A 13,383-nucleotide genomic window follows, 5' to 3' on the forward strand; every position below is an offset into this window, starting at 1 on the left:
CCACCAGCAAAGAAAGAGTGTTCCTCTTTCTCCACAACCTCGCCAGTATCTGCTGTTACCTGAGTTTTTGATCCTAGCCATTCTGACTGGTGTGAGGTGGAATCTCAGGGTTGTTTTGATTTGCATTTCCCTGACGACTAAGGATGTTAGACATTTCTTTAGGTGCTTCTCAGCCATTTGGTATTCCTCAATTGAGAATTCTTTGTTTAGCTCTGTATCCCATTTTTTAATAGGGTTATTTGATTCTCTGAAATCTAACTTCTTGAGTTCTTTGTATATATTAGACATTAGCCCTCAATCAGATATAGGATTGGTAAAGATCTTTTCCCAATTTTTTGGTTGCTGTTTTGTCCTATTGGCAGTGTCCTTTGCATTACAGAAGCTTTGTAATTTTATGTGGTCCCTTTGTCAATTCTTGATCTTAGCACACAAGCTATTGCTGTTCTGTTCAGGAAATTTTCCCCTGTGCCCATGTGATTGAGGCTCTTCTCCACTTTCTTTTATATTAGTTTCAGTGAATCTGGTTTTAGGTGGAGGTCCTTGATCCACTTGGACTTGAACTTTGTACAAGGAGATAGGAATGGATCAATTTGCATTCTTCTACATGCTAAGTGTCAGTTGAGCCAGCACCATTTGTTGAAAATGCTGTCTTTTTTCCACTGGATGGTTTTTAGCTCCTTTGCCAAAGATCAAGTGACCATAAGTGTGTGGGTTCATTAGCTCTCTGCCTCCTTTTTCTTCTGAAGGTGAAAGCAGAAGGCAGGCTACTTCACCCCCATCAGTGAATTCTCCTTAGCTTGGACAACACGTTATTTACAGCACCTGTAGGCCAGAGGGCTGGGAAGGAAGACCCTGAGGGTGGGCATCAGGGAACCTTGCTTTATTGGACTCACTTGCAAAAGAGCAAATTGTTTTTAAATTATTCATCAAGATCAGAGCAGCTGGTATCTGTCTCCGTGTTGTATGGAGTTTTTTAGCTGTAGACCTCATTCAACCTTGGCTGTGGAACTAGGGAAGCTGGGGTCCATTCACAGAGTATGGACAGGTGAACCACTCTCGAGAGTTGCTAGACTTCCTCAGGGGTGGGGAAACTCCATTCTGCGCCCACAAGGCTGGGGTTTATTTCCATCCCTTACATGAGCTTAGGAAGTCTAACAGACTCAGGCTACCAAGTGCATGCATGCTGCCCTAGAGGTCAAAACTCCTCCAAAGGAAGGTGAGTGGGAGGCCACCGCTTGTTTGCAGAGCTGGTTTCTCAGTTACAGAAAGCCAAGTTTTCTTAGTTATTGTCCTAATTAGGGGTTTACTGCTGTGAACAGTCACCATGACCAAGGCAACTCTTATAAGGACAACATTTAATTGGAGCTGTCTTACAGGTTCAGAGGTTCAGTCCATTATCATCAAGGTGGGAACATGGCAGTATCCAGGCAGGCATGGTACAGGAGGAGCTGAGAGTTCTACATGTTTATCTGAAGGCTGCTAGCAGAATCCTGGCTTCCAGGCAGCTAGGATGAGGGTCTTAAAGCCCACACCCACTGTGGCACACCTATTTCAACAAGGCCACAGCTACTCAAACAAGACTAAGTGTATTCTAACAGGGCCACACCTTCTAATAGTGCCACTCCCTGGGCTGAGCACATACAAACCATCACAATTACTGAAATCGCAAACCTCTGGGTGGCAAACAGCATAACATTAGAAAACACAGCCCCTTTGTTGTGTATTGGGAAGAGACATGAGTGAACACCTACTCATACCAGGTCAGACATGGGTGACACACCAAAAAACTCACTTTACCCAAGTTACTTGGGAGCATCAAGGAGTTCACTGGGGTTAGTTACAGGAACATGGATGTACAGAAGTGGGTGATGCAAATGACTCAAGTGTGCATCTTGATGATGCAGGAATACCATGTCCTTGCATCTCCCTGAACAATCTGCAGGCAGTTCCACCAAAGAGTCTGCCCACAGCTCTTATAGCTTCTATAGCCTTTGCGAAGGGCCTTGTAAACCTTACAGCTTTCCCCACCTTCTTTAGCATTATGATCTCCTCGCTTCCTCTAAGAGGGACTATTCTATTGGGAGGACATAGCTACACAACACCCAATCTACCCAACAGAGAAATCTTCAGGTATGCAGCATGCCCCCCTGTCCCTGTCTGGGGGAACCTTTGTGTTGGTTATCCTCTTGTGTAGGTTGTGAAGTGATGATCATAAGGCTGCATTTCTAGGACACATGAGCATCTTGTGGGGTGCAATGATCTAGGGCAAAGTTCATTTCCATGAAAAGTGACAAGGTCAGGGATAGAGAAGGCGGTGGGTCTGATCCTGTGTCTAGTCTGAAGTCACAGCGATAAGGGTACCTTCCTCTGGGGTCCATGGGGGGAGGGGCTATAGGGCAGAATCTACTATGTGCCCTTATGTTGTTTCTGGCGACCGCTGGCAATCTTAGATGTTCCTTGGGTTGAGGAGCAGCCCTCTTATTCAGACCATCATATCCACATGGCCTCCCTGATGACAGGACCCTGGGGATATCACTGACTTCCCAGGCTCAGTTTTCCTGCAGGTGGAATGGGCAGGCAATTAATTGAACCAGTCCTTGGAAGATCTTGAACTCCTCTGCTGTGGACCAGCCCTTTCCATAAGCTCTTCATTTAATTCGTTTTCAAGGAATGTAGTATCTCTGACTTTAAGTTTCAAAATAACAGAATTTTAAAAAGAGTAGTTAACCTAAAATCTAAAGCCCCACCTTCTACTTTAGCTGGTAGGTTCCACAGTCTCTACAGACCTTAGATGGGATAGCGCATCTGCTGTCTAGCTCTGTGACTTGAGAGAAGTTACTTAACTTCTTTAAGCCCCAGCTCTGTCATCTGTGAAGCTGAACTAGCTTCAGTGCCCGCCCCCAGAGCTGTTGATCTTGGGAGAAGTGTATTGAAATGTCTAAGACAATCCCTTAATGTGATCTGTGCCCTAGAGCATGCGGAACAGACGGGTGAGCTTATGTTAGTGACTCAGACCAGACACCCATATCCTCTCTGGGTGGCATAGGTACAGGCTGGTGGGGGCATTTTATGGCAGTGTAGCTGATTTTGAGAAATTCTATGCAACACCTGTAGAGCTCTGCTAACTCTTTTCAGAACATTTGGGAAAGTGATTCTTTCCTTCAGAGATCGGGATAGGACAGTCCCCAAGCACTCAGTAAAGTCAGTCACGTGGCACCAAGGAGCATGCGCGGTGGGAAGAGCTTAGGGGAAAAGGCTTGAACCAGAAACCTGGACCTAACCTTCACTGTTAGCTGTCCCCGTGGGTTGCTCATGTGAAGTATGCCTGCTGTAACTAGGGCTCTTGTCAGTCACCTGAGCCACATACCCTCTGCCCTGCACACAGCATGATCACGTCTTTCCAGATGCCCTGAAAATAGTTTTATATCAGTTGTGACCTGGGTGGTGCCTCCCTGGAGGGATTGTTCCCCAAAGAGAGGACCTGCGGCAGAGTATGAGGCTTTCTTGTGTTGAGCGAAGGCAAGGGATCTTTCCCCCACCTGTCTCATTTATGAGCAGACTGGATCATGAACCATTCTAAGAACCTGTTTTTCTATCTATTATCATTTTTGACTTAACAATATGACTATTATTTATTTTTTAATCAGCTGTGAATGCACTTGTTCTAGAAATAACTTTCTTCTAAACAAGCCATCCATGTTATCTATCATCTATCTATCTAGTAATAAATGGAAAAACATTATTAAAATAAGACACCTGTAAAGTTCCAGTAGTAGCTATGCTGAAGATCTCAAACATGGTCAACTGGATTAAAGGCTACTTGGGCTGAAGTGTCTCCTAATGTGAGGCTCTGAGGAAGGACTTCCAGGGGAGAATGGTTGCCATAAAGGGGAAGTGAACAGGGACCACCTGGCTGCTGATACCCATATTGGTTCAATGTGGGACCGTAGAGAAAGGCTGGGTTTGATGGATGAATTAAGGAACAGGACAGTAACATACCACCCATGAAGCCCCTGTTCCCTTCCAGACTCAGTCATCAGCCCCAAGAGGTGGCCTTTCCCCCTCTACACATGCACACTCAAGGAGAATGCAGTCTCTCTCTACTCAGCTGGAGGAAAGTTGTTGGATTCAGCCTGGTTTCACAGAAGTTGGAATGTTAGGTAGGGGAAGATAAAGGCCATGGGCATAGAATGTTTGAGTAGTCAATAAACATGTTTTCCTAGGCAAGGAGAATTCAAGACTTATCACTTATATCAGGAGCCAAGCCTTGTGTCTAACCCAAGCTAGCTCCCTTATCATAAAAACTTATGACATTTGCAAACTTGTGTTTGAGAGAGAGAATCTAACTTGATGTAGGGTGTCCATGATGGTTGTGAACACGAATCCTATCTCAGAAACTTTCACACACATTTCTTGAGTCTGAATAACCTGGTTGATCAAGGTTTGTGACTGGCAAGTGAGCCAGAGACCGAAGACAACCCAGAAAGTAAACAGGGGCCACAAGAGCAACTAGTTCCTCGTGTGGGAAGACCTACACCCTGACAGTTGAGAGACTTCCACACAGAGGTCTGCTTTCCAGTTGAACTGTGGGAGTCAAGATCATAGCTCTGGCCTTCATAATCTCATAATTGTGTTCTTGGGAAGGGAAGCGTGGGCATATACAATAGAGGGGCAAAGTGATCTGAATAATATTCCTGAATTGTGGGTCACCAATCACTTGCATTCAAAACACCTGGGATGCCTTTGCAGACTGCTTGGCTCTGCCTCACCAGAGCAGGCTTTAGATCTGATTGCTCTGTAGGTATTACTAGTGATACTCAGTATTGTGCTCTCTGACAGTGAGGACCACCTTCTTACAACTCCCCAGTTTTGGATTGGGGTGGTATGATGTGCAAAAGCACAACCCTGTCTCCTCTATCATCACCATTTCTTACATTGTTTTGGAGATTATAATTTTGTCATTTCCTCTACCCAAATCCTCCCATATATTCCCTCTTTCTCTCTTTCAAAATCATGGCCCCTTTATATATATTCTCCCAAATATATAAATAAAACCTGCTCAGTTTGAATAGTCTTGCTTGTGTCTTCTTGTGTGTTACTTGTATGTTCTCAGGGCTGAGTATCTGGTTTTGGATATTCAATCTGTGTGTTCTTCCCTAGAGAAGACTATTTCTCCTGCTCTTAGCATTCCTTAGTTACCTGCAAACTATAGTTCTTCACATTGGGCAGGGCTCACTCTTTCCCATCTTATCTCAGGAAGACATTGTGAGAGGTGGCAACAGATGTTATTAGAAACTAGTTTGGGCTTCCTGCATCCTGCAGTTCTTCTCTGGATAGCTAAATATTGGGAGAAAGAAGAGAGCTGAGCCTGTTTCAGTGTAATTGACTCTCTAGTGTAGGAGACAAATAAGAAATCAGCTGTTTTAGTCATCCATCCATCTATCATCCATCATTCATCATCCATTCATCATCTATGCATCCATCTATCCATTAACCATCCATCCATCATCCATCCATCCATCATCCACTGTCTATTCATTCATCCACCATCCATCTATCCACCATCCATCTATTCATCATCCATCTATCTATCCATTTATCTAGCCATCCACCCATCATTCATCATCCATTCATCATTTATGCATCCATCCATCATCTATGCACCCATCCATTTATTAGCCATCCATCATCTATCCATTTATCCATCAACCATCTATTCATCATCCATCTATCCACCCATCATCCATTATCCATTATTCATCTATTCATCTATTCATTTATCCATCAAGTATCTATCTGTCCATTATCCATCCATCATCTATCCATCCATCCATTCATCCATCCCTTCTGGGTATATGGGGTATAAGGAATATAATACACAACTCTTGACCTTTAAGGAGTTAGGATAAGTTTAGATGGTAGAAGATACATAAGAAGAATAAAATGACAGTTAAATGTAAAATGTTAAAAAAAATAACCACCCAAAACTGTCCAGCATTTTCTAATTCTCTTAAAAAATAAAGAAATATAAAAAATTCATGAAGAGCAAAACCAAGTATCTTTTAAAATATATGATTCTTCAAAGCATAGAATCCCCTGGTTTGTTTTCAGATAAGCCAATACACTCTTTTAAAAAACTATTTGTGTGTGTGTATGTGTGTGTGTGTGTGTGTGTGTGTGTGTGTGTGTGTGTGCATGAGTACAATGTTTACAGAGGCCAGAAGAGGGCCTCAGATACCACTGGAGCTAGAGTTACAGATCTTTGTGAACTGCTGACACAGGACAGGACTCAGATCTTTTGTAAGAGCAGCAAGCATTTTTAGTTGCTGAGCTGCCTCTCTAGGCTTGCTTGTGGGTCCTTATGAAGTTGGATTCTTGCTTGCCTGTGGCTCCCCATGCAGTTGATTCTTGCTTTTTCATGGCTTGCCAGGTAACTGGATTCTTGCTTCCTTGCGGCCCCTTATGCAGTTGGATTCAGTTTGCCTGTGGCTCTTCATGAGGTTGAGTTCTTGCTTGCCTGTTGCTCTTTATGCAGGTGAGCTTTTGCTTCACTTGACTCAATACTGAGCTGAAGTGATCCTCTATAAACATTCTACTCATATTTTGGCCACTGGACATTGGCATAGGAACAGTAAGCCATAGCTGCTGGATCAATCTTCAAGCAAAGTTCTACCAGGGGAGAGCATCCAAGAGAGATTTTCACCATTAGCCTCTTCTGCCATTGGTTTTAAAGCAAACCTTGTATTCCTTCAGAGGAAGTCTGGTATTTTAAAGTTTCTAGTGACAGCCAGCCTCTACTACATTTTCACTGAGCTACCAGTGAGGTAGGCTGATAGACCTTGTTGAATACAATGCATAGTTCCATGGATCAATGTGGTTGTCTGTGGTTTGGCTTTGAGATGATTCTTGGGGAGTGAAATGCTGTTTAAGACTCCCTTGGGAATCATCCACATAGTTCCCACAAGCCAGCAGATGTGCTGCCCAACAGGACTTTCAAAGATGGTAGACATGCTCCATCTGGATTGATTTGGCCATTGAAATGTAGACAACACAACTAAGGAACTGTATATTTAATTACACACAGTTTTAATGTGAATTTGGGTTTGCATGACCACCCAAAGCCAGCATATCAATTCTAAAACTTGGCTGGAAAAAAAAAACCAAAAAAAGAAAAAAATTTAAAAAACACATAAAATAAAAAAACAACAACAAAACACCACCACCAACAACAACAACAACAACAAAACCAAGTTCACTTTTCTTCCTTTTAATTTCCTTCCCTACTTTTCTCTCATTCCCTGCTTGCTCTGCCTCACCTCACCTTTGTCTCTTAACTCCAGGCTTACTGTATAAGAGGGCAAAGTAGATACTAGTGGTGTTGACTCCAGAAGAACTGAGGAAAGCTCACATGACTGTAAGAGAAATGCATTTAGTAGTTGGCTCTGATGGGTCCTTGGGGAAAGCTATGTACCCAGGGTCGTGTTATCCCCCTAGGGTGCTCCAATTACCTCTGGGCTATGGAGTCACAAAACATGGGAACATGGATGCCAGGACACATGGACTCTCTAGTCCATGGTTTGGGTTGACCTAAGGCTATCACAGCATGCTATTCAGAACTCTAACCCTTGGGAGTTGCCTTGCTGGCCTGCCTGTATCCAGCTCCCAGGAATGTGAGAGGTGTCAACCTGCTGATAACTGGATCCAGGTTACAAAACAATCACATGTACCAATAAATACTGGGATGGGAGACGCTGCTGAGGACTGAGTCATTGAGCACACAGGAGAGGCTGGCAGAGAATATCCTGCTGCGCCAGGCTGAAGAGTTGCTACTAAAGACATAAGGCAGTTGGGACCCGTAGAATCTGAGCCCACTAGGTACAGAAGTCACTAATTCTTTCTTTCTCTTGCTCTTGTAGACAGTGTTGGTGAGGAAGGCCCAGTGCTGCCGACCTGGGCCATCATCCTGCTGGCAGTGGCCTTTTCCTTGCTCTTGATCTTGATCATTGCTCTGATTATAATATTCTGTTGCTGTTGTGTCTCCAGGAAAGAAAAGGAAGGTATTCTTCTTTTACATATGTTTCTATGGAGTTTTGAATCTGTGATACAAGCAGTTGAAGTGAATGAGTTTATCAGCTTCTTCAGAAGATGAGTTCCACCATAGTGAATAGTCATAGCCCTGGCAGATGGCTATTGTCACATAGGCAAAGGCCAAGAGCTGGCAAGGGAAACTTACACATTGTTGGCTGGAATGTGAATAGGTATGGCCACCATGGAGAACAGTATAGAGGTTCTTCAGAGACTAAAAATGCAGTTATGTGTGATCCAGCTCTTCCACTGCTGGGTGGACATGCATAGGAAATGAAACAAGTGTGTCGGAGACACATATGCCTTCCCATGTTCATGATAGCTAAGATCTGGAAACAGGTTGAGTGTCCATCAACTGATGATTGTGTAAAGGCAGTGCTTCATCCATTCTATACATACACACACATATGTATATACAGATATGAATGCACATATATACACATATACATATATACATGCCCATATTTATGCACACACATATATACACACAAAATCACACATGCATATATACACATAAACTTACATGCATACATATATACATATGTGTATACATATACACATGCATACATAAACACATATACACATGAATACATATGTATACACACAAACATATACATGTACACAAATATGTATATATATATATGCATATGCACATATATATACACTGTCTTAGTTAGGGCTTTACTGCTGTGAACAGACACCATGACCAAGGCAACTCTTATAAGAACAGCATTTAATTGGGGCTTGCTTACAGGTTCAGAGGTTCAGTCCATTATCATCAAGGCAGGAGCATGGCAGCATCCAGGTAGACATGGTACAGGAGGAACTGAGAGTTCTACATCTTCATCTGAAGGCTGCTAGCAGAATACTGCTTCCAGTCAGCTTGGACTAGGGTATTAAAGCCCATGCCCACAGTGACACATCTCCAACAAGGCCACACCTACTCCAACAAGGCCACACCTTCATTAGAAAGTTTTATTAAGTTCCACTTCCTGAACCAAGCATATTCAAACAATCACACATACATACATACATACATACATACATACATACATACACACATACACACACATTCATACTTACCTCTTTTCACACTAGGGACTATCATTTAGACTTTTAAAATGTGTAAATCCTGTTATTTGGGACAACACGATGATGTAGAATATGCTAAGAGAAATGACTCAGTTACAGAAAGAGAAGTGTGGTGTGATCTTGCTCATCTGTGGCACACTGAACAATCAAATGCACAGAAACAAAGTAGAATGGTGGTTTCTAGAGGTGGGGATGAGGAACTGGGACATGCTGGTTAAAGGGCACAAGGCTTTGGTTAGAGCAAGTGTGTTGTGGAGAGTCATATTAGTCATGATATACCACGGCTTGAACATAGATCCTAAATGTGTACTGTGTAAAAGGTGACTGGTGTATGGAATGATGGGTATGTGGATCAGCTCTATCTCATAATTCCCCAGGACCTGCTCCTATCAGCTTGTCATACAGTGCCTACAGATTTATATTCTTTTTAGCTCTCATTCTGCCTTAATGAGCTGGGGCAGAGGTAATGGCAACAAAGCAAAACAGAACTGAAACAAAGCAGTGAGGCCTTCAGTCTTGGAAAGAAATCACGGGGTGCAGGGGTGGGTCACATATCAGATATCCTGCATATCAGATATTTACATTACAATTCATACAATAGCAAGATTACAGTCATGCATTAGCAACAACAATAATGTATGGCTGTATGGTTGGGGTCACCACAACATGAGAACCTGAATAAAAGGCTGCAGGACACATATGCATGTGTGTAAGTGTATGTGTATATATGTGTGTATGGGTGAATGTCATTGAGAACCACTGCACTAGGACCTGTGGAACTCTGCCCAGAGGCCAGGCTGTTCCCTTGCCTGAGAAGGTGAGGGCTCAGACTTGTGTGTTGGCCTGGGTTACTCTACTCCTGTCCTTATTTGTAAGGACAGGCAGCTGTGGGGATGTGTCATTTAGCATGCAATGGTTTTTCTAAAATAACATTGGTCAGAACATGCCTCAAGGCAGTTTCCTATTCTGAGGTGTTTTAAATGTTCCAGTGTGGGCTTGTGAGTGAGTCTGCAGAGACACCCCCAGCGATGTGGAAGCTGATGCTGGTTTGGAAGTCAGCTCTGCAATGATGGACGGTTTGTCCTAGAGTTTGACAGTTTGAAACTTGAGGTCATAAGCATGATTTGACATGTGATAGCTCAGAACTTTCTAAGTGCTGAATCTTTGTCTTTTTCTCTGACTTGAATACTTTCTGCAGTTAAATTTTTTTTTTTTTGTAAGAACAGAGATTTGATGTTTGGGTTTCTGTCACTTGTCTTTTGTTGTTAAGTTTGTGAGCACTTAGTGTGTGCACCAGATGTGATCTACTGACTCTTTTCCATTGATCTTTCTCTCCGTGAGACATGCCAGCTATCATGCCACTTCATCATAAGTTTACACATAAATTCAAATCATAAGTTGAAATAGGAATTTACAACAGAGACTGTTTACATGCATATCCATTAGGAGTAATTATCTGGCTAAATATTCATCTGTCACGGATCCACAGGTTCATGGAGAGCTAAAAACCATAACTAAGTTATTAGTGAAGTTTGTACAGATAGACCCAGTCAATATTTTATCTTGTGTCCTGGCACCTATAATAAATTGTTAGTTCCATTTTTATGACTTTTGGTTAATGGTTTTACCACCTTTTGGAATGTGCTCTGAATAGTAGATGTCTGCTTGCTATCTCAGAAGCAATTAACATGGAAGACTGGCAGTGTTCTTAATGCAGTTTTGACTATCAGAAAAGAACTAATAGCAGTCCCACTATGAAAGAGCTTAATAAATACTGATATAATTTTAGGAATTCTTATAGGATCATCATTAAGAATTCAGAAGTCATTCATTTGTCTATATAGCATCACTCCAAGACAGTGCATCGTTGTTGTTCTGCAGAAATCTGCTCAAAACAATGGGCTAATACTGAGTGATTGTTACATATGTTTAGTAATAACAGGAAACATATTAATAGCAGGAATCTTTCATAAAATGAATTTCTCCTGGGCCTTGTCTATCGGATCAAATCCATCATGGATTATTAATCCAAGGTAGATCATCTCAGGAAGATCACTTACTAGTTTTTAGCTTGTCCTATGTTGGCTCCTGACAATGTAACTTTAAGGCGAGAGGCTCATGTCAAAGTGAGATATTTCTTTCCTTGTCTTGTTTGCAACAGGTCTAGGTTGGGGCTGTAAGCAGAGACTGGCCACAACCCACTTACAATGCTTGCCCTAGGCCACCACCTCAGATGTGACTGCAGTGAAATTATGCTGCATATTAACATAATTGTAAAATTCAATGACCTTCTGAGTTTTCCCAATATAATAATTCCAGTCAATAAAATGTGCTTTCCTGCCCTCTGCTGGTTAGCTGAAAACTGACCGAGGATGGCTGAGGGTACTGCTCATTCTACACAGACACCCAGGGATGGCAGCGTGGAGATAAAGACCCAAACCCCACACCCATTGCACCTGTGCCTTGTCCCACTATTGGAGGGTTTTGATGGAGGGAGACCAGAGATCCTTGCAATGCAGATAAAAGAGTTTCTGAGTTTAGTTTGACACCTGAATCAGATGATGTTATTAGAGCAAAAATAGGTAGGCTATTACCTAGGGGGAAAAAAAGGATATTTTCTAGACCTCAGCAGAGTTTGGCAAATGGAAGGCCTGGCTATGAGAGTGAGGTTGTAAAGAAACAGGGGCTATGCACATAGACTTGGTGTGTGAATTAAATAAAGTTTTAGATTCCAGATTCCCTCTAGTTCAAAAGTCCATAGATTGGGACCATTGACTAGGGAAGGAATAGTAGTATTGATGTGTGTGTGTATGTGTCTACCCAGAGGACCAAGGATGGGGGGTTGAGGGGCACATGAGAGTCACGTGATGAATCCCAGGAACCAGACTTTGGAGACCAGCATCAGGGTGCAGATCTGAATTTATTGCACAGCATGCAAACTTATATAGTGTTTGAACTAATCCCAACCCCCTAATTGTTGGCCAGTCATATCTTGCCACACCATCACTGTGACCAATGAAAGCCCTGCCTGATGAGTTGCTCAGAAGGAGTGGAGAGAACATTCTCACCTGTTAGAACTTCCGTGTTAGGACTTCCATGAAGATGGGGAAGCAGCTACCACCCTGGCCTCGGTTTCTCTCTGCTGTCTCACTCATGTTCCAGGAGCCATCTTAGATCTAATGCTGTGCATGGTAGATCAGGACTCTTTGAGGAGTTGCAGGAGCTTGTGCTCTCCATCGCACATTTTCCTTCACGAGGTTGACCTCCACATCCCCACATGTGTGTGTATGTGCAATGTGTGGCAATTGTCAGAATTGATATTATTCGTACACATGGACTTGACTGAAAATGGATCATAGCATTAAGGAACTCAGATGTGGCAACATAAGGTTCCTTCTTTGTTAAGGTGCCGTTAACACTAGTGTCTAAGTCAGATGAAAGTATGCTTTGAGAATATGGTTCTGCTGGGCTGGCATGCAGTGAGAAACCAGTGATGGTGTGGCGAGATATGACTGGCCAACGATATAGGGTCTTCAGATTGGTTCAAATACTGTATTTAGGCTTATGTGCTGTGCAATAAATGCAGATCTGCATGTTGATGCTGGTCTCTAAACTAGTGGCTGGTTCGATTACTTAGAGCCTTTCTTGGTGATGGAACTTATATAACCTCGGATATCAAACTCAATTAGTATTCACTAGTTACACAGGGGGGTATCTACTACCTTTCGAGAATTATAGAGTATTTTTCTGATATTGAACCTATCTATTTTCCTTGGGCTTAATCATTTAGTAACTCAGTACAGGGTCACTTTGAATACAGACTGGGTCTAAGTGAGGTTTTTCAAAGTCAGGGAGTCAATTAAAAAAATCAGTGAGAATTTATTTTTAGAACCCCTATCCTCATTTTGCTAATGGGACTTTCCCTCCTTATTTTTCAGAATCTACTTATCAAAATGAAATAAGGTAAGAAAGGTAAAATGGAAAGGTGAGTCAGAAGCGGGGGACTATAGGTTTATGTCACTCAATAAGTGTTGATATCAAATACTCTGAAAAACATGCCAATTAAAAACTCATAAAGCAACCCTACTTATAGAATAACAGAGACCAATACAGGTAAGTGAACTGTCCCCTGATCACCTGACATTTTCACCTCTCCCCACAAGAGGACACTGTGCACTGTGACTGTTGGCTGTTGTCCTGCCTGCA

At 42.5% G+C, this 13,383-nt stretch overlaps 1 protein-coding gene across 3 annotated transcripts in view; it reads left to right on the plus strand.

Annotated features, from left to right (window-relative positions):
* Window positions 1-13,383, plus strand: part of Igsf5 (immunoglobulin superfamily member 5) — a 50,702-nt gene that overhangs the window by 16,933 nt on the left and 20,386 nt on the right. For all 3 annotated transcript variants that reach the window (XM_031364823.1, XM_031364825.1, XM_031364826.1), the window contains 2 exons: window positions 7,917-8,057; window positions 13,116-13,140. In XM_031364823.1, coding sequence (XP_031220683.1) covers window positions 7,917-8,057; window positions 13,116-13,140 — 166 coding nt within the window. The remainder of the gene's footprint in view (window positions 1-7,916; window positions 8,058-13,115; window positions 13,141-13,383) is intronic.

This window comes from Mastomys coucha, unplaced genomic scaffold, assembly GCF_008632895.1.
Source record: "Mastomys coucha isolate ucsf_1 unplaced genomic scaffold, UCSF_Mcou_1 pScaffold12, whole genome shotgun sequence".
Lineage (NCBI taxonomy): Eukaryota > Metazoa > Chordata > Mammalia > Rodentia > Muridae > Mastomys > Mastomys coucha.